This window comes from Argiope bruennichi, chromosome X1 (assembly GCF_947563725.1).
Source record: "Argiope bruennichi chromosome X1, qqArgBrue1.1, whole genome shotgun sequence".
NCBI lineage: Eukaryota > Metazoa > Arthropoda > Arachnida > Araneae > Araneidae > Argiope > Argiope bruennichi.
This window is the reverse complement of record NC_079162.1, coordinates 74016795-74039661: the sequence shown is the minus strand read 5'-3', so window position 1 is coordinate 74039661 and position 22867 is coordinate 74016795. Positions and strand designations below refer to the sequence as shown.

The window sequence follows — 22867 nt, the reverse complement described above, 5'->3', positions numbered from 1 at the left end:
TGTACGAAAAGAAGAAAAAAATCTATCCCAAAGAGATGGCTCGTTTTAATAAGGAGTTTAAGCGACGCATAATTCATAGGTCCACGGGTTAATAAATATGCGAAAAAAATCATTTCATATTTTTCAGATTTACTTGATTTATGCTCTTAAGAACTTTTTTTGTAAATTTTCATTAAATTTATGAAAAACATTTTATTGCAACTTATGTTGCTTTAGAAGGAATCGATAACATCATTTTTTTTTCTTTTTACCATTTATTCGATTTTTCTTTACCTATTGTAATAATACGTAACACATCAGTTCTACCTCTATTTCTGGCTCCATCTCGGCCAATCCTGATTCTTATGCCATTAAATCGCAAAATAAACATCAGCGATCGATCACTATTTACCCAGAAATAGGAGAGAAGTTTGTCAGTTTTCTGCGGAGTCCAGTGATTCAGAATATGCTATTATGACGGTGTATGTTCCTTTGATTAATTGTAAAAGACCTGAATTTGTTTCAAAACGTTTCATTTAAACGGAGACATTTCCTAGCTGGCTATTTAATAAGTGACTATGCCCAATTAACTGTAGATATATACATTTATTTTCAGATTTCAATCAAACGTCAAAAGTATCTGATGTTTTTCGTACCAGTAAATAAAATTTTGTAGAACAGAGAGCCATCAGAAGTATGGAATTATTTCAGAATTATACGGCAATGAAGATAATGCATTTAAACGTTTCATTTAAACGGAGACATTTCCTAGCTGGCTATTTAATAAGTGACTATGCCCAATTAACTGTAGATATATACATTTATTTTCAGATTTTAATCAAACGTCAAAAGTATCTGATGTTTTTCGTACCAGTAAATAAAATTTTGTAGAACAGAGAGCCATCAGAAGTATGGAATTATTTCAGAATTATACGGCAATGAAGATAATGCATTTAAACGTTTCATTTAAACGGAGACATTTCCTAGCTGGCTATTTAATAAGTGACTATGCCCAATTAACTGTAGATATATACATTTATTTTCAGATTTTAATCAAACGTCAAAAGTATCTGATGTTTTTCGTACCAGTAAATAAAATTTTGTAGAACAGAGAGCCATCAGAAGTATGGAATTATTTCAGAATTATACGGCAATGAAGATAATGCATTTAAACGTTTCATTTAAACGGAGACATTTCCTAGCTGGCTATTTAATAAGTGACTATGCCCAATTAACTGTAGATATATACATTTATTTTCAGATTTTAATCAAACGTCAAAAGTATCTGATGTTTTTCGTACCAGTAAATAAAATTTTGTAGAACAGAGAGCCATCAGAAGTATGGAATTATTTCAGAATTATACGGCAATGAAGATAATGCATTTAAACGTTTCATTTAAACGGAGACATTTCCTAGCTGGCTATTTAATAAGTGACTATGCCCAATTAACTGTAGATATATACATTTATTTTCAGATTTTAATCAAACGTCAAAAGTATCTGATGTTTTTCGTACCAGTAAATAAAATTTTGTAGAACAGAGAGCCATCAGAAGTATGGAATTATTTCAGAATTATACGGCAATGAAGATAATGCATTTAAACGTTTCATTTAAACGGAGACATTTCCTAGCTGGCTATTTAATAAGTGACTATGCCCAATTAACTGTAGATATATACATTTATTTTCAGATTTTAATCAAACGTCAAAAGTATCTGATGTTTTTCGTACCAGTAAATAAAATTTTGTAGAACAGAGAGCCATCAGAAGTATGGAATTATTTCAGAATTATACGGCAATGAAGATAATGCATTTAAACGTTTCATTTAAACGGAGACATTTCCTAGCTGGCTATTTAATAAGTGACTATGCCCAATTAACTGTAGATATATACATTTATTTTCAGATTTTAATCAAACGTCAAAAGTATCTGATGTTTTTCGTACCAGTAAATAAAATTTTGTAGAACAGAGAGCCATCAGAAGTATGGAATTATTTCAGAATTATACGGCAATGAAGATAATGCATTTAAACGTTTCATTTAAACGGAGACATTTCCTAGCTGGCTATTTAATAAGTGACTATGCCCAATTAACTGTAGATATATACATTTATTTTCAGATTTTAATCAAACGTCAAAAGTATCTGATGTTTTTCGTACCAGTAAATAAAATTTTGTAGAACAGAGAGCCATCAGAAGTATGGAATTATTTCAGAATTATACGGCAATGAAGATAATGCATTTAACTAAGAATATCAAAGTTTTTGACAACAGTCATTGTCATAGTGCTTCTGTATCTACAATTCTGTAATCCAGAAATATCGTTAGTAGTAATTCGCAACTAGCTTAGTAGTTTCTATCTCTATTTTCCGAATTTTACAAAAGAAAGGGGGGAAAATGAGCTTTTCGCAACCAGTAAAGAGTGTGATGGATTTTTTCACATTTATTATGAGCATGAGATCATACATGAGTACCTGAACGCTACATTAAATCACTACCAAACACAAGGTGCCACGTCCGTAGCGTCAAGAAAGGACTCTGGCGTCAGTGTCTATTTATTTATTAAGAGAAACTCGAAAAACTTTTAATTAAATTTCTAGTTAAATGACTTGTAGCAAATGCAAATAAAGATTGAACAAAAACTGATACATAGACCGAATCAGCACGCGCTTCCACCATCGATGCTGGTTACAGTCTAGGTGAAGAAGTGAATGCTTTCACATTATTTTCCTTCTGTTTTTAAAGCAGTCAACATCACCATCCATGCCCATGACTTCAGAATGTCTAGACCTCACATCTGTTTCAGATGTGGAAAAAAAATCTATCATATTCGTTACCAGTTGCGATAAAAAGATCGGGATTTTTTTCTCCTGTTGTAAAATTTGTAAAATTGAGACAGGTAGCGTTGCTCATTAAACAAAGATTGGCGCCTAAGTTCCAAAGCACGATGCATCGTGAGCTGAATTCTATTTTTAAAAGTGCTTATTTTTAGTCTCTTTATTATCTGCAATTACGACACTTAACACATCTGAAGACACGGTTGGGACAATGCAAATACAGTAAAAGACATCAATATCAGATAATTTATCTCTGGAATACAAAATTAACCATCCAAAACTGATCATTTAAACTTAATGTTTTCTCTCTGACGTAAATAGAAAAAATCCGCTACAAAGAAAAAGTACTTACCCACGTGCAATTTTCAACTTCTGATAAGACCACTCCTTGAATGCTTTTCAGTTCAGATTATGGTCTGTGAAGATGCGATAGCAAGAACAGTGGGCAAAAGATAATATGCGATATGTTATTAAAATCACTTTTTATTTATTACGACACAATGACCCTTGTTTTCATTTGTATTTCAAAGTGTGCATGAGTTGATATATTGAATACTTGTCAATAGTTTAATGAAATTTGTCACTTTTTTGAAATATGATTTCATTTCAAATATTTATAAAAATGCGTCAGAAAAAATATTTAAATGTTAAGATACAGTTTAGTTTAGTTTCAGACTTTAAAATCTTATAAACAGAGATAAGAATAATAGAATGCATTGAAAAACTAAACGTTCTACTAACTTGAGAATTGTAAATGAAACTATTCATTCTTTTCGATAAATGTTATCATTTTCAATGGAACATTACCGTAAGGATTATTCGTAAAATTTTTATATATGTCTAGCTATTCGTAAATGAGAAATATATCAAATATATTATAAAACCAAGTAAATTTTGAACAACGCTATGACCATACGTAAGCACTTCCAAATTCAGATAATTTTCTAAGTGTAAATGTTTCAAGTTTACAGTAAATAGTATTTTACAGTAATGTTTAAATTTTCAGTAAAATCACCCTTTATCAACGTTAAATCCAACGTAAAATTTTATATATATTTTAAAAATTTTCGCATGTAAAGTATATGGAATGCAATTTTAAAACTCGAATCGTTTTTTAGTAAAACATTCGATATATTTCATAGTAAAAAAATAGTTATGTCAATTCGCACGCTCTCAAACAGCATAAAATGTCATTCTCTGGATTCCATAAAATAGCTTTTCTCTGTTTAAGCATCAAAACTTATCCTCTGTTTCGATCAACAAGAACGTTACACTCCGTTATCTAAAATAGCCTTAGATATCGGTCGCACCTTTTGTTATCTGGTCTGTAGGTTTTGTCGCCTCTCTGAGATTATCGATCTGCTCTTTACACTTGTTTTTCCTCCCTCTGTGTTTGAGAATGAAAATGTTTAACGACCTGATTTTATTCTTTTCGCAGGTTTTCTCTTCAGTGTCTACAAGAAGAGATTGGCGAACGGTCAGTTGCTGATGTGGTTCGACTTTAACCAATGGCGTGGTTAAAAGGTACCAAAGAATTCTTTTGAAGCCGTCTAATCTCGGATCTCAGAGTTTTAGACGGTTAATTTTTGTGTAGTATTCAAGGCTTTAAAATGAGTTTGCAATTAAAAACATTTAGAAAGTGCCTTTTGGCAACTTTCTTCCTCTTGATCAGTCTGGCCTCGCCAGTCAGGTCATCTGACCATACAAGTACGAACCTTTCTTCCACTACTGCAAATACTCAGTGCAAAGACGGGCTTCTACTGCCGATATGGCTACCGGAAGAAAATTTAAGTGCGGGAGATATAGTAGCAAGAGGCATTGTGTACTTTGTCGCTCTAGCCTATCTATTTGTTGGTGTTTCCATCGTTGCTGATCGGTTCATGGCATCAATTGAAGTTATTACATCAAAAGAAAAAGAAGTTGTCATTAAAAAGCCAAATGGTGAAACACAGTCTATAAGTGTACGGATATGGAACGAAACTGTATCCAACCTGACACTGATGGCACTTGGATCTTCAGCTCCTGAGATTCTTCTATCAATTATTGAGGTTTACGCCCAAGATTTCGATGCTGGCGAGCTTGGACCTGGTACGATTGTTGGTAGTGCAGCTTTCAATATGTTTGTTATTATAGCTATCTGTGTATGGTCTGTTCCATCAACAGAGAATAGGCGCATTAAACACTTAAGGGTATTCTTTGTCACCATGACTTGGAGTGTGTTCGCCTACATCTGGCTGTACTTGATTCTAACAATTATTTCCCCTGGTGTTATTGAAGTATGGGAAGGTTTGATAACATTCATGTTTTTCCCAGCTACAGTTCTGACAGCTTACATAGCCGATCGTCAATTTTTAATCTACAGATATATGACTAAAAAATATAGAATGAATAAAAGAAATATGATTGTTAGCGGAGAAGGAGGAGAAGATGTAGAAATGGGAATGACCAAGACCAACCATATAGTAGATGGAAATGTTAAAAACTACGAAGAAGAATCAAGTGACGACATCCGAGAATTCGAAGAGCATCGAATGCAGTACATTCAAATTTTGAGGGAACTACGCCGAAAACACCCAGATGCAAGTATGGAAGATATTGAAATGATGGCTAGAGAAGAGATCCTGAATCGGGGCCCTAAAAGTCGAGCTTACTATCGAATTCAGGCCACCAGGAAATTAATGGGAGGAACAAATCTAATGAAAAGGAAGCTAGAGAAAATAGAAAAGAAAGAAGATGATGAATCAAAAGAAAGTAAGAGACAAGTAGTTTCCATCTGTTTTGATCCGGGTCATTACACTGTCATGGAAAATGTGGGTGAGTTTGCTGTAACAGTTGTACGAGATGGTAATCTGAACGAAGCCGTGGCCGTTGACTACAAAACTGAAGATGGTACAGCCAACGCAGGATCTGATTACGAAGAAGCTGAGGGAACACTCATATTTGGACCAGGGGAGACCGAGAAGCAATTTTTCATTACAGTCATTGATGATGATGTTTTTGAAGAAGATGAGCACTTTTATGTGAGATTATCCAATCCACATTACATCATTGATAAAATGGAACCAAGGATGCCAGTAGAGTTAGCCACACCTTTCTTGGCCACTGTGATGATTTTAGATGATGACCACGCAGGAATCTTCCTTTTCCCAGAATCAGAAGTGGAAGTAGCAGAATCAGTAGGTGAATATCCATTGAAGGTGAACCGATTCAGTGGTGCCCGTGGACGAGTCATCTTGCCATTCCGCACCGTTGAAGGCACAGCTAAGCCAGGAGTCGAATACGAGCACACTGAGGGAGAACTAATATTTGAGAACAACGAAACATCGTAAGTACAGTTTTTTTATTGTTAGCATGCCGTTGTTTAACAAGCTTCCTTTGTTTGCCTAAGGTTATCCCATTGAAAAACTATTGAAAAATAATTTAAAATAAATTCATAATTCCATGCTATGTTATTAACGCAAGAAAACTATTCCTATTTACATAATTTTGACGAGCTGGTATTGATTTTTACTGAGAGATTCTTATTTACACGCATTAAAAAAAATTAATGATTTTTTTTAAATTTCTATGTATAATTTTTTAATAAATAATATAAAGAAAACTTTTCTTTTATTGCAATATTCGAGAATACCAATCAAATTGGTATTCGTAAACAAAGGCACAATTCACCACGTTGACACCAAAGTTTGTTTTGAAGGAATCTAACTATCACCAGTTATCTCACGGTTGGCAGTCAACGTGTTAATAGATATGAACCGTCAGGGATTTATTTTTAATTCTGAAAATACAATGAGCTCGTTTGTATTTCTTATTTCTTTAAATAAATATTACTGAAAAAAAAGCAAATTTTATTATTTTATTAGTTATACAGATTTATTTAAAAGGGTTTTTTTTTCTAATAATGTCAGTCAACGAGGAGATTAATTTAATATTAAAACTTTAAAATAAAGTACTCTCCTTCTTTCTTCTAGAAATTAGTGCTGCTAGTGATTATTTATAAAGTAATCAGCCAACAGAAAAGTTATTACATTGTAATAGATTTTAAAAAATCCAGCCATAAATATTTTATGAAAATATGCTCTTTCGCTAATTTTGATAGGTAGTACATGCACATACAGAAAATAAAAAAAAGTGTATAGTTTAATAAGTAGTTTAAAAATATAATTTTCATTAAATAAAATATCATATGCCACATAGAATGAAGAATTTATTAGAAAAATTGATAGCCCTCTCAAGATTCTGAGGTTTTTATAACAACATTACAATAATATTATTGAGAAAGAGCTTTACTAATTAGTTAAACCAGTTAAATAATAACATCTAAATTGATTTTCACATGCATAAAAAATGCTTAATAGGCTCACCACCATGTTATGTATTAATAGTTAGCATCGTTTTATTCACTTAAATTCATGATTTTAAGAAATAATATTGTTTAGAAATTCATTCTAAATTGATTTTCAGTATCTTGCATTATTAATCCTGGATTTATATTTTATTTATATATTTTCTTTTTTGGATTTAAAGCTTTTGAACTTAAAATAAAAAACTCTTAAACATGACCATTCTTATACTAAATTGAAAAGAGTTCCCATTTAATACTGGATGGATGCATAATTTGTAAGAAAACTCCTTGCGACAACAATTTGAAAGCAACTTAAATAAAATTTAACACAGATATTTCAATTTCAAGCTAAATTTTTTTTGAAAATAAAAAAATACTTTCATAGTTAAGATTATAGTTATAGTAATTCCCCCTAAATGATAGAATAAAATTCAAACGTAATAAAAATGGAAATCACCAATTCAGTTTTACCGTTTATTTTCCAAAAATTCTTCATATTTGCAATTCAATATGAATGTTTTCTGTCTGATAAGATTTAAGAAGATATGTTATTGTTGTCATAAGTTCTTTTTCTATTCTCAACAGGAAATCCTGGAGCAAATAGGCTCTTTTATATCATTTGCGGTTATAAAATTTCTTTTGACTTCTGTGAAGCTTTCTCCTTCTATCAGACAATAAACTTTTGACTTAGAGGAAAAATTTCAATTCTCTTTATGGTTTAATATTCCTTTTGTTCAAGAATAGCAAAAAATTATATGTAGTCCTGCGAAAAATCCAATTTAATTATAATAAACAACGAATAATAAGTTGAATATAAAATTCTCTAAAAGTCTTTCTAGTTCTCTATTTTTCTAATTCAGTAAATAAAACTCTAAATCTTCCATTTTATTCATATTCTTATCAAAATGTGATCAAAAATGTCTACGAATACTTCAAATATATTCCTTAAATTTTAATACTGTTTGAATCTACTTTATCATCTTTGGACATTACATATGCTTACATTCATTTTTCACTTAAAATTTAATTATTTACCACTTTAAACATTATTCGTCTATTTCAAAAACATATATATTATAAATTTTCAGTAAGCAAGAAAGCTGTATATTTTCTAGCTGTATGCCATAGAATAGCTGCTTAGCATGTCTCTATCCTGAAAAAAAAAAAACAGGAATGAAGAATAGGAAAAATCCTTTCCTCAATTTGATCAAACGATAAAGTGAACTAATCCCAATTTTCATTTGTAAGATAACAGGTTAACATTCCCAACATTATGTCTATGCTTTCCAAACAAGTATATTATAAATTTTCAATACCCAAGAAAACTGTATATTATCGAACTGTATGCCATAGAATAACAGCATATAGCATGTCTCTTTCCTAAAAAAGAAAAGAATGAAGATTAGGAAATTTTTTTATTATATTATTTATTTATTATATAGTTGATTACTATTCCAAACATTATATACACACTTTCGAAGCATATATATAATAAATTTTCAATATGTAAGAAAGTTGTATATTGTCTAGCAGTATGCCATAGAATAACAGCTTAGTATGGCTGTTTCCTGAAAAAAAAAAAGTATGAAGAATGGGAAAAGAAATCTTTGCTCAATTTGACCAAACGATAAAGTAAACGAATCCTTTTTTTTTCATCTATTATATATTATGATTATTTTATTCCAAATTATATAATTCGGAAAGTGTATACAATGTATACACTTTCCAAATATATATATTACAGGATTTCAATAAGCAAGAAAGCTATATATTGCCTAGCCTTTTACTGTAGAATAACTGCTTAGCATGTCTCTTTCTTGAACAATAAAGAATGAAGAATTTGAAAAAATTCTTCCCTCAATTCCACCAAAAGACGAAGTAAACTTTCTTTGATGTTTCTCTAGAGATAGGTATTCAGAAATTCTTCCGAGCGGTAAATGTCTGGAGGAGCTCGTCCATCCAAGAAAAACTATGCCCGCCATATTTTTCTTTATTTAAGAGGATTCCTCTAGATGTTTTTAAATAAGATATTTTTGGGTGAGAAGGAATCTTTTCCGAGTTTACTTTTTCCGAGTTGTATTACTTTTTTAATAATGAAAAAAGTTGTTTTTTTTTTCATGTTTACATTCAATGCAGAATTTTTCCCCAATTCAGTAAACTTTATTAGTTTTCCGGAATAGAAGTTATTGTAAAAACTTTCCTTTCTTGTCCATTGAACTAAGATGTGTGCTAAAACTTTCCATCATTATTTTCTCTGTAGTTACTAAGAACCTTTGAAAAGTCTAACTTTAATAATATTGGAAACTTGATCCGTAATTGTAGATTTAATTTCTAGTCTAAACTATTCAATAAAAAGTAATTTTTAACATTTCACTTATAAGAAATATCATATACTAGTTTCAGTATTCAACTGCTTAGTCGGAAATATTTGCATTACTACATTCCGTCAAATCATGAATTACACGAGCAGAAATATATCCAAAGGCCTCAGAAATACAAATATATCTACATCTCTGTTTCATATTTAATTAAATAATTATCTTTAATTAAGAATTTTTCATTATTATATTCCTTGCTTAATTATATATATATAAATATTATCATTTTTAAAAGTTGAAAATAACACAGTTGACCTACAAATGACCCCCAGAATGACGCATAAGTCATATTATTAGTATTCAACATTTCAACAAGTTCTTGCGACAGATGAACAGACACGTGCATTTTCTCTTTTGCATAATAGAATTATCAGAATTCTTTGATGCTTTAATCTGCTAATTATTTGCCACGTGAGATTTGAGGGAAAAAATAATTCGATGGGCTTGAATGGTTCCAACTCTTTAAAACCCTCAAAATCGATATTTTGAGGTTCGTTGCTTTCCGCTACCTTTGACGTTCGTAGCAATTAAGAAAACAAAGGTCATAGGATGCATCTTAGTATTCTTGCGGCTTCTTGTCTTGTTCGAAATAGCATTGTGTTCTTAAAATAGAATCTGTAGTTTGATGATAGAATAAATTTGTACATCAAGGGGATGACATACAGTGAATCATATGCAAAGTAAACTCGTTAGAAATTGAAATTTACGACCTAATATGTTTAACCTAATATTAATAATAATCTGCCAATTAAATGTTTCTAATTTCTGCATATGAATTTTTGACTAGAATGCAAAACAAGTGCCAATTCTTGCTCTCTAATAGACAACAAAAATTAATTTAGAATTATTTCGATAAGAAAATTGGTGGAGGATCCGGTTTCAAAAAAATAAACTCATAATATGATTGTACTTGAATATAATACTCATGAATGCTGTCATACAAAATAATAACGTTTAAAATTGCGCTAAATTAATTACTTTAATTTTTAAATAAACGAATTACAACGAATTATGCCTAAATATTAATTTTCCTTCGTTGCACATATTATGAGGTGAAATTAACTATCAGTTTATTACAGTAAGAAATAATTCCACGCATTTCAATAACAAAAGAAATTTGGGCAAGAACTGTATCATAAAACTTAAACCTTGTTAAAAACTCTACATTTGACTAAAGAAAAACTTTTACTAGATTTTATAGAGAAAATTGTAACTAATAATTTAATATACGCAAGTGCTTTTGTAATTATAATTATAACCATTCCGCCTCAAAAATTTTATTAATCATCATAGTATTAGTCTCTTGATTTAATATGCATATGTGCTTTTTCTTAAACATATTAAATTTTTTCCATACACTGTTAGCAAATTTTAGATGCAATATTTAATGAAATGTTTCACCGTTCATTTATAGTTAATTGCGATTTTATATAATTATGTACTCATTCCAGAAGACATATTTTTCATTTGTCTTTAAATATCCCATTAGAATTCCCATGCTAGCGAGCTAACAATGCCCAACAGTAATTTTAAAAAGTCATTATTTAAATCAATATCTATATTATGAAATTTTAACTTTCTATTAATAGTCATTAGAAAGAAAATAGAATTGGAAAAATTTTATGGAAATATTATTTTCTAATCTCTCGTAACGAACGCATTTTCGTGCATTTAATGATTTGTAATATTTTTAAAGTTACAATATTTTTTGGCAATTCTATACAATAACGATAAAACCATAGTTGTTAAAACGGCACTTAATGAAATGGCTATCATCTTGAAATTAAAGAATTCTTTTCCTTTTCCTTACGATAATTATTTTAAAATTACTGCAGACATTAATGCAAGCGGAGCAAATCATTTTCTTTTTAGATAAATTAAAAATAAATCCCTAAAATCAATAAAATGAATATAACTAAAAACAAGATTTAAATGAAATAATTATAAGTTGTTAATTTTGCTCATATGTTTTTGTGACATTTGTTAAATTTTGATATTTCCTTAAAACGCCTATGGCATTAGAAATTCATAGAAAAAATGGCATTAATATATAATTAATATAAAAAACTTTTTAAAAAAAGCATATTTATCAGTGTATTAAAAAGGAAAAATGAATTCCTTACTTTTTATTACACTAATAAAATGGTTTCAAACTTTTTTTATTTCTATTATTTTTCTGTTTTTACTCTTTTATATATTTCATAATTAATGATTATAAATATGTATCTGAAATTAAAAATTAATATTTTTCAAATGAAATTTTAGATGGCACCTTGTCTATGAAATCAATTTTTATTCAAATTAATATATTAATTGATAGTTAAGAGCTCGAAAATTATTAAAATATTCTATTGTTATCGGAAACCAATAATTGAACAAGATTTTAGACCACTTGTGCAGGAGTAAGTTACTGAAAAATCAATTACAAAATGCCATCCTTAAAAACATTGAATTTACAAATAAGAATTTATAAACTTTAATTAAAATGTTTTATTTTGCACTGAAATACTTTTATTTTTTGCCTAAGCTTAAATTAAAATTTCCCCGAGCATTTTACATGTATGCAAGTCGATTTCACAATAAACTAATTTGCTTACATTTTTGCGTCTTACCAGTAAGTAAAACGAATTGTTCAATAAATTACAAAAGTGAATTTAAAAAAAAAATCTTCATACATAACAGAAATTATTTTACACAAAACCCAAATAGTGCTTGAGGAATTGTGATAAAGACCACGTGTTCTACTCAAAAATGCCATTTGCTTAAACCTTTGTCGTTATCATTATTTTTTTAGTCAACAATGCTTATTAAAGTTCAAACTGAATGGAAGAATCCGTCATCCTACCTTGTCATTCTTCTTCTAATAATAAAGACATCTGACCTTTTGCAATTTACTCTTCATTGAATATTTTTTTTTTAATTTCTGAATTCTATCTTTGATTGGTAAGTGATTGCTCGAAGTAGATTTTCCATTTACAAAATGAACATTTTATGTCATTTAACAAGTAAAAGAATGAAGCATTTTTTTAGCCGCATGAGACTGCTCAGTTAAAATACTGCTCCATATCCTACATACCCATATAGATTTAAAAAATTATTACAGTTGTTTATTTACAAAATACTTAATATGTAATAAAATCGATTCTTTAGGACAGCAAGGATTAAACGATATCCCCAATACCATCTCTTATTTTAAGTGGTTGTATTGTGCTTACTCCGAATCATTAACAGTAACTCTAGCTCAAGCCAACCAAAATGATCCATCATCCCATCTTTGCCAATATTTCTCTCGAAATAAATCCGAAACCGGAGATCCACCGGCTTCTAAAAGTTAGGCTCTTCACAATTTATTGCTCTAGTAATTCTTAATATCTTCTAATAATTGAGTGCTATCTTCGAGTGCTAGGTTGGCTTGCTGAATCAGTTGTTTCAGCTGTATTAGGTTGATGATTGATCGTCAAAGATCGTGCTTGCAAAGTGCTGAATTTTATGCCTGGAAGCGAGGAATTCTCATCCACTTCGAAGCTTCTGTCTCCACCTCTCGTTGGATGGCTTTGAACTACATAAGTACCTCTTTCACCTTTCGGCAACGAATTTAGACAGAGCACTGGGAAGCAATTATTCTTTGAAGGCGATCTATAAATAGAGGAGTTTTTCTCCCTTGTTCTTTAAAAAAAAAATCTATTTTCTTTCGACTACGAATGACCAAGTCATCCCCACAAAGTCACGGGAACTTTTTTATATATATATTTGGTATTTGTTTGCTCAGACTCATTATGTAACTGACGTCATACTCACGTCCAAAGTCATTCTAGATAGTGATAAGCCATAATTGTCTTATTCCAGAAGCAAACAGATAAAGAACGATTTTATCATTCTAGGCTACTTACTAAATTCATTTGTTGTGTCAGTGATTTGATGTTTGAGTTGAATCTGATATCTTATAAGAAGAAAGGGAACGTAGACAAAAGAAGGAAAAAGAAAGATATGCGTATCGGAGGGGAATTTTTTTTTATGAACATTTTAAGCGTCTGCATTCTTGCTTCCGTGTTTAGGTAACGCGCTACAAGGGCTCTGCTCTTTTGGCAATGAAACACTTTAAAGATTTTCTCACAGAATACCATACTTAAAATTTGCTTCTCGTTGAAATATTTTACTTTATTATTTCAATTTCTGGTTCTGAATATTGAATTGATTAGATACGATTTCAGTTAAAATTATTTTTATATAATCAATAATTTACAATATTCTAAGAGTGAACATTAATTCGCAACTATTTTTGGTTTTCTATTAAACAATTCAAGTAGCACTTTTTTTTTTATTTGTCAGGTATTTTTTATTCCCCCTTTAACAATAAAATTTAAATTTAAGAAGATAATATTCACACATAGACAAAAAATATAACAAGTGTACAGACACAAATTCCAAAATATGCAATAATTTACAATATTCTACGAGTGCAATAATCAATAATTGATAATATTCTATGAGTAAACATTAATTTGCAACTTATTTTGGTTTTCTTTTGAACAATTCAAGTAGTACTTTTTTTAAATCGTCAATTTTTCGTTATTCCCACTTTAATAATAAAATTTAAATTTAAGAAGATAATACTCACACATGGAAAAAAAATATATAACAAGTGTATAGATATATGCAATCTGATCCTAAAATAGCATTGGTTAATTTTAGTTTGAATATAAAAATTAAACTTCTTCCATTAAAAAACAATCGAAATGAAACAAAAACACAATAAAATCTTTGGCGAATGAGTTGGTTGCCAAAGCTATGCTGTTAGTATAAAATATTTTAAATGTCAAATATAAAATTAATTTTTTCTGTTGATTTTATAAAACGAAACTCTTTTTGAGCAAGATATTTTTATGACGTTAACTTGTCTTTGAAACAAATTCTTTCATGCATAATTATTTATCCTCTTTTAAAGACAGAGGAATTTCATTAAATTAAAATTTATTAAAAATATATATTAAATATTCAAAAAATTCAGATATTAAGAAAGTTTACATTATTCTAAGAATGTAACATGTAAGCCATGCTTTGGAATCGGTGTTTTTTTTTTTTTTTTCTTCTTCTTCTTCTTCTTCTTTTTGTTACTTTGATTAATTTTTCCCGCTTTAGAACTAAATAATATGCCACTATTTGAACTGAAAACAATTTTTAAAAGCACTTTTTGGAGAACATGCAAAAAGTCAGATAGATTCCTTGTTAAAATTCTTTAGAATAATTTTTTGCTTTAATCTTCTTTCTTTTTATGAGTATAAAATTCTTTAGAAGAACGCATTAATTTAGAACTCTGTGGAATTTCACCGTTTGTTATTTAAGAATTCCATAAACAGGAAAAAATAATCGGCAAAAAAAAACAACAATAACATCGTAAAATATTTTGACTTCTATTATTTTTTCTGGAATCAGTTTAACACCAAATCTTCAAAATAATTTCAAAAATTTTTTAGAAAAATTAAGATTTTTAATAGTTTACCTCGAAAATATTCATTTATGCAACTATTTCTCGGTTTCATTCCAAAAAATGAAAATAAGAATTAAAAACTGAATATCGAATCAAGAAATTTTAAAAAGTTCATCTTTGGGAATAAAAAAAATATGTTTCAAAAATTTTTCATTTTTTTAAGAAGAAAAAAAAACCTGATGGAATTCAAAATAATGTGATCTTGGAAACAATTCTTCTTTTGTTATTTCTAAGAGTCTCCCCTAATTAAACACTGTCATCTTGAGACAAGAACTGCTGTTTATGACAGACCCGCTTGTAAAATTATCCGTTAAATAAAAGAAGACAAGTATTGTCTTCTACCTCAAAACTAAAAATTCGTTGAATGTTGATTCTATAATGCGCGGAACATCTGCATCTAATTACAAGGCATCTGCTCTGAGGTAAAGGCAAATACTTTTATTTAATTACTACTTTATGAATAGTTTATCCACAAAGTAATCTTGTTATAGCTTAAGCAGCTGGCAAATGTTTTTGTATTTTAGGGACGATAAAGAAAAATTTGCATATTTTTCAAAGGAAGTGTTTTAAACAAGTGTCAATTATATTTATTCACAAGTTAAAAGTTTCCATATCTTTTATCAATAGCTTGTTATTGTCGTTTAAACAGCACACAGATGTTTTTGAGTTTATAAACAATCAAATAAAATTCTTTTTTTTAAAGAAATTTTTTAGAAACGTATTTATAAAAATATGTTTCTATTTATATAAATTGGGAACATATTTATTGAAATTTATTAATTCCATACTTCATAAAATGCATTGGAATGTCTTCAAATTTTTTAACCAGAAAAGACAAAAATTTAATTTAGAAGCAATGGATTTTAAGCCTTCTGAAATTTTTTTTGTGTCAAATTTTACGTCAATATCAAATATCTTATCTAATGAATAAATTATATTAATTACTAATTTATTCAGATAATTTGTTTGTAATTACAAGAGGAATTGATAACTTTGTAGTCCTGGCTACCCAGACTTATTTATTATTACTGCGTCTGGTTATAGAAACGAATCTGATACACTGTGAAAAAGGTTGTAAAATTAAATATAATCTCACAAGATTTTTTGGATTGCATCCAGTGTTTTTTCCATTTCTAGTTTTTATTAGACGGTAAAGAAACAGCTGAAAAGGCTTGTCTTTTATTTGAAAAGAATCAAATTTAAATGTTGAATTCATATCATAGTTGTTATTAAATTTTCTTTCCTTCGAATTGCAGTATTATTTCTAAATTTATGAAAAAATAATTCAATTCATTATTTAGAAGGAAAAGTAACAGTTACTATAATCACTCTTACTAAATCAGAAAAATCTAAATAAAGAATGTTTTCTATCTTATCATTTTAATTTGATGATAGAAATGAAACATGTTGAATACCACATCCGTCATAAGACCTGTCATAAAAAAAAGAGTTTTTTCAAGACTAAGGTTGTTTCTCTCACAAGGCTTTTGGAAGTGGAAAGGGGGAAGGTTAACTAACTTGGATCGAGTTGGCGCTTCATACGATTGTATGCTGAAGAAACTATCCTTTGAGAAGTCTGTATCAGAGTTGTTCTTTTGAATTCCTTTGGAAGCTGTTGTCTTTTGGTTGCCAAACTATTTCCGTGCATTGGCTTCAGTGTCTTTTCTGTGCCGGTCTCAATGCCAGGTTACAGATTGGCGTCTCTCCAGGAGCCAAAAGCATCTTTTACATTCAATGCAGTCGCTGCTGCTGCTCTCAATACTGCTAATATTCCAATGGTACTTCGATGTTTCAATTTAGAATTCGAAGACAGACACTCTCATGTTGTTAACCCTATGCTTAAAAAAACTCTTCGCTTTTTTGGTTATTTTCTGATTAATTTCCAGTGTCTTTCTAAATAGAATTAAGTTGTAATATTGTTAATTTTACTATGTATGATCTATTTTGATAAAAAATATAAATATTTCTTTCTGTCATACAAAATAAAAAAAATAACGAAAAAAGTATTTTCATAAATTTTACTCAATTTTTCTCTTTAGTATTCCATTCTGTATCGATTATATTTACTATAAAATATTTGGATCGATGTCATTATGAAAAAAGAAAAAGAAAAGGAATGCATTATAAAAAAATTCATTTTTTTGTATGAATTGTTCAAATTAAAAAATAAATATTATCGACTGATAGGTTTGCTAATTTATTTCCTGGTAAATGGTTTGGCTAGGGTCGGTTTTTTTCTTTCGTAAATATTTCTATTTTTATTGAAGCAATTAATACAAAAAGAAAAGCATTTCTTTAAACTTGAAATTAACAGTAAAATTACATTATTTTTCTTTCGAAACTTCCTTTATATAATTTAGAATATATATGGTAAATAATTTTTTGTGGTTTTTAAAATCTTTTACTGTTAGCTTTTAATCTGAAGTTTTCTAAATTATTATAAATCTTGATTTTCTTGAAAGATTTAGATACAGAATTAAAATTTCATTTAAAGAGGAAATTTTCTGTTTTAAAACACACAATATTCGGAGAAACTTCCAATGACATTTGTGCTCATTCTGTTGTTGTTGTTGTTTATAAAATATCCGTTTACAGTAATGATTATTTCCAGAAACAAGAATTTCCATGAGAAAAAAAAATACTTCAAGTTGCCAATGAATTATGTTTATAGTTTCATCGTTTTTCATTAATGACGATAACTAATTTGCTAGGTAAAATTCAGCAGAAAAACAAATTTATTTTATTTTTGGTTATGTATGCCCTTAAAATTAAAAACTCTGAAAAAAATATGCTGTCATCCGAATTCTAGAATGTTCTAGAGACCCGAAAAATTTTAACATTATATAGAAATAAAAAGAGATGAATCGTTTATTTTGAGTTTATAAAATATACTAGAGTTTAACTCACTGTATTTTTAAGAATTCCCTTCCTAATTTTAGATATTTAACTTTAAAAACATGATCAAATCAATAACTTTCTATTAAAACTTATATAATAGACGCAACAAATATTACATAGAATGTAGAAGCATGCAATAAAGTTGTAATAGCAGGCCGTATAAAGAAACCAACAATCCAAGAAGAGGCTTTTATTAACCGCTTAATTGTTTTGCCCGAATGCTATACATGCATCGATTTATCGAATTTTGATAGTTGTAAGCAAAAAATAAACCATTCATAACGATTATAATTCAATATTAAAATTACTTCGAATACATAGATAAGTCAAGTATTCAATGGATTTCCATTTGAATCAAAATAAAAAAAAAATATTCCCAAAATAGTCGGTGTCATCTTATTAAACAGTTAAGAGGTTAAAGGCGTCTGGAAAAGATGAGAAGACCCAACGTTTGCTTTTACGTTTATAAGACTATTTCAAGGAACATTCTATTTGAGGAAAGTGGTACAAAAAATTCATCTGCACTCTTTTTTTTCATGAGGCGCATGGCGAGACAATTTGATTGTGGAGAAAACTATCATACTCCATAAAGATTTGAGATAAGAACATTGACCGTCATATACCTAGTTCTTCAAAAAATCATGTTCTAATCATATTCTAAGATTACCAATTATGAAACTCTTAAATTACTCTAGGGTTTAATCGACACAGTATCAAGCGATTATTAAGTGAAAGTATGTATTTTATTATAAGTAAATGTTAATGTTAACAAAAAAAAGGATAAAATGAATTAGTCTGACGCAGCTGGTCTTCAGGGAAGAAGAAAAATTCTATGTTTATATATTTTTTTTCTACATTTCTACTTAGTCTTCTAGGATTACAATTATTTTGTGAAAGTAGAAACGGATATTTAGTCGCAATCTTCATCCTTAAATGGCCGCAATGTATCTCGAGAAAAACTAGAATTATTAATATGTTCGTCCAGTTATGATATTACTATCTTTATAATAATTAATCCTAATGAAAATATAAATGAGTAATCTGCAAAAAAATTCAAATTGTAATGCATTAAAAGTGTAATAAAACAACAAAACAATAAGTTACCTTATTTCATGATTGAGTGTGGTTAAGATTAAGTGTGGTAAATATAAGAATTATCCTATAATTCTATTCAAATAAGTGAACTTTTGAATATATAGTATTAAAATCTCATTAATCTAAAAACCTCCATAAGATTTTACTTGAAAAATACCAATTAGTTCCTTTTCTCACAATAGTTTTGATGTATTAATATTTGTAGACATATCTGTAAAATTTTGGACCTACTGATAGTTTTGGTTTAAAAATAGTTCTTGGTGGGATTTTTACCAATATCACTCCTTAAATCTAAATCACTGTGGCGAATTACTTAAAATAATTCCATTCCCCATCATTTAAATAATTTTAAACCTAATCACTCTTAACCGAAGAGATTTTAGAAACAGCAATACGAGGCCAGATTCCAGTTAAAATTCACCATGTATTCGAAACTGGTTTAAAGCGAGAAAAGGCCAAATTTTCTCCATTTTTATGTCGTGAAAGTCTGGATAGGGAGAGCTGGCAGCTCAGATGTCGTCCTCATCATCTAACCATGATTCAAAACTACTGTTTATCCCAAAATAGCTTTCGTATAACTTTAAAAACGGGAAAATAACCTAACTAAGCTAAACTTAGGAATAAAATCATGTGTATGAATTGTGCGTCAAATATCGATTCATTCATAAATTTGAATCAATACATCAGTACACGAAACATGAGTTTCATTCGGTTTTTATGGACTATTTAATTTTCTTGTTTGGAAAAATTAATCGATATAAATTGATTTCAGAAACCATATTTTGCTATGATACAGCCGAAAAATAATTCTTTTACAATTTTATATGATTTACTCGATAAATTTTTGAAAAATGCTTTTCTTCAAGGACCCAATGCACTGAGAACTCAAGTGTTTGCCAATCTGTTTAGAACGATTTGACACATTTAATATAGCAAACAATAATACCAAATTGTCAATCCACTGTCAACAAGAAAGGGATAAAGGCATTTAATTATCTTTAGTTAAAGATTATGAAAACAAACCGTGAAGAAGACAAGAATTTCTAAGACTTGTTTATTCGAAAATAAATTTTTTCAGAAGTTTGTTTCCCGAAAAGTAACAAAAAGATACAATAACACGCAAAAAAGATATTTCTCGGTTCAGGATCTTTGAAACGTAAAGTTTTCAAATGTCATTTTTCTTTATTTGAATTGTAAGTGATAGCAGAGAAAACAAGATTTAAAAACAAAACAGATCTCAAGGAACACATTTTTAAATTTTTTGATTTAAAAATGTTAGTTTTCTAGCTTCCCTTTTTTTCATTTTCTTGTTTAAATCTTGCTCTTTCATTTTTCAAAGCTAGTTTTACTTGCTTATTTTCGTGACAATGTTTGATTTTTATTTGAAGATATTTTTTACAGATGGAATACGGTAACCATTTTTAAATTTGTTACTTTTTCAAGGGTTACTAAAATTCCTAGGCGCTGGAAGTGCTCATAAAAACTCGCAAAATATTTATAAACAGCTCATTCTATTTAGCTGAAATTGTTCAAAGCAACTTGCATGTCTATTATTTAGTGCTTTCTATTATGAAAAATCCAAGCTCTTGTATCTTGTAATTTTAAACGACCAATTCTTGTATATATATATAAATTTATTACGTGTATCTCGGAAAAAGCTCTAACGAGTTGAACCAAATTCTATATTTAGATACGATTTTGCTTTTGAAGTTTATCTATATAGAAATTTTACGCAAAAATAATTTATAACTAACTATTACAGCCTTTTTCCATCTGTTCTCATGCTGACAATGTCATACAGCGCCATCTCGTAAATTTTTGTGGTACTTGCATTGTTGCTATAGGATGATAACCTACTGGTAAAATTTTGTGAGATAGCGCTATATGTTATTAGCCGAATACAAATACATTCGGCTCACATCCCATAGCAACAGCACAATTTTTGTGTTAACCAATTCGAATAACTACTTTAAACTAAACGCATTCATGATTTTTTTTTATTTGAAATTTCATGACCAGTTCATATGTGGGTAAGATTGGAAAATATTCATATGTAATTCGTATTTCAATATTTTCTCCACAAAAGCACGATTTCAAAAAAACAAAATTTTGATCAAAGTTCTGTCTCCTAGTACTATACATATATGTATGATTAAGATTTATAGGATGAAGAGCTTAAAATTATTAACTATATATATTTTATTTCCATTTCTCCAGTCTTTTTAAAGCGGGGTCATATTTTTTCGAAAATTCATTTAAGGCTCATTTATTACAGATGAAGAGCCAGAAAATGCATAATTATATCTTACCTAGATCCAAAAAGGAAACCGAACTATTGCTCGCAAGCAATTCATGGGCGAATTTAAACGAAATATATTATTGCGCCTAATTTGTTAAATCAACAGTTTCAGAAATGAAGCTTGTTGCTAGCTTTTACCAGAGAAATCTGAGATAATAAAAACTAAATAGGAAGAAAAGACGTCGGATTGATTTAACGATGAACAGGTGCATCCCACATATGTTCAGGACATGTTTATTTTTAGTCGCTCTTTATCATAATAGAATAACTTAGAATGCTGGCATATGTTCTAATAAAACATTCTAGTATTACCAGATTCTTTTGATTTTTCAATGAACATGTATAAAATAATATAGTATTTAGTAGATATAAAGAGAATATCTGAATTTTTAGAGTCAAGTTATTTGCAGTAAGTGTTTAAGAAATATGTTGTCTCTTAGGTTCTTGAACTTTTGCTATCTGCTATTGTGCGTTTGAGGAAAAATTAATAACTCTTAATCACAAACTGCTTATCAAAATCTATTATCTTTTTATCTGTTTTTCATTTCGAGAATATTTTAGAAGACTTGCACAAATCATATTACATTTTCCTTTTTATTACGTGTATAGTAGAAACTATACACGTAGTTCCTTTTTATTATAGTATAGTTTATAGAAAATACCTCGCTTTAAAAAAATTAATTCACTTTTGCATTTTATTCCTGAAAAAAATCTCATCAATGATATTTCAAAAAAGTTTATATTTTTAAGAAATAATCGAAATAATAATCAACAAATCAACAATTCTTTAACTAAGCATAGTTAATTTATAAGTTGTAACTAGATGTAATAAAATGAATCAAATCAAATTATCATTTCATATAAATGTTTTATTGATTATTTTTAAATAAACAGCAATTTATCATCTTTGAATCTAATAATATATGATAATAAAAAAACTAAAATTTCGTGTTGAATTTTCTAGTTAATTTAAAAGAATTCAATTATCCTAAATTGAAAATTTTTACTTTTTTCTATTATTTAAATAATTTGTATTTTTTCAGAAATAAATCTAAATGCCAAATTCAAGTAACAGAAAATACCTCGCTTTAAAAAAATTAATTCACTTTTGCGTTTTATTCCTGGAAAAAATCTCATCAATGATATTTCAAAAAAGTTTTTATATTTTTAAGAAATAATCGAAATAATAATCAACAAATCAATTTTTCTCTTTTTCTTTATATAGTGAAGTTTAAAAGAAAAATTTCATCTTTATTTTGTACCGATATAATGCACTCTTTATTGAACCTCAACAATGACATTATCGAGAAACATGATTCGGAAAAAGTCCTCGTTCTATCCTTTGTATATATTTTTAAAAGACATTCAAAAACTGGAAGACCGAATCACTTGAAACACAAATACTGCCCAATTTCGCTCATATGTCCTTCAGCAATTCTGCCGTATTTTAGAACTAAATCAAATATCTAACGCAGGTGTTTCAAATCCAAACTTCCTACTTATAAAAAAATTAACTGAATAAGCCTTAACAACTGGGATTAGATCTC

The 22867-nt window shown here is 28.8% G+C and overlaps 1 protein-coding gene across 4 annotated transcripts in view; it reads left to right on the top strand.

Moving 5' to 3' along the window:
- Positions 1-22867, top strand: part of LOC129958126 (sodium/calcium exchanger 3-like) — a 206101-nt gene that overhangs the window by 136927 nt on the left and 46307 nt on the right. For all 4 annotated transcript variants that reach the window (XM_056070324.1, XM_056070325.1, XM_056070321.1 and 1 more), the window contains one exon: positions 4256-6142. In XM_056070324.1, the coding sequence (XP_055926299.1) occupies positions 4428-6142 (1715 nt within the window). In that variant the 5' untranslated portion in view covers positions 4256-4427. The remainder of the gene's footprint in view (positions 1-4255; positions 6143-22867) is intronic.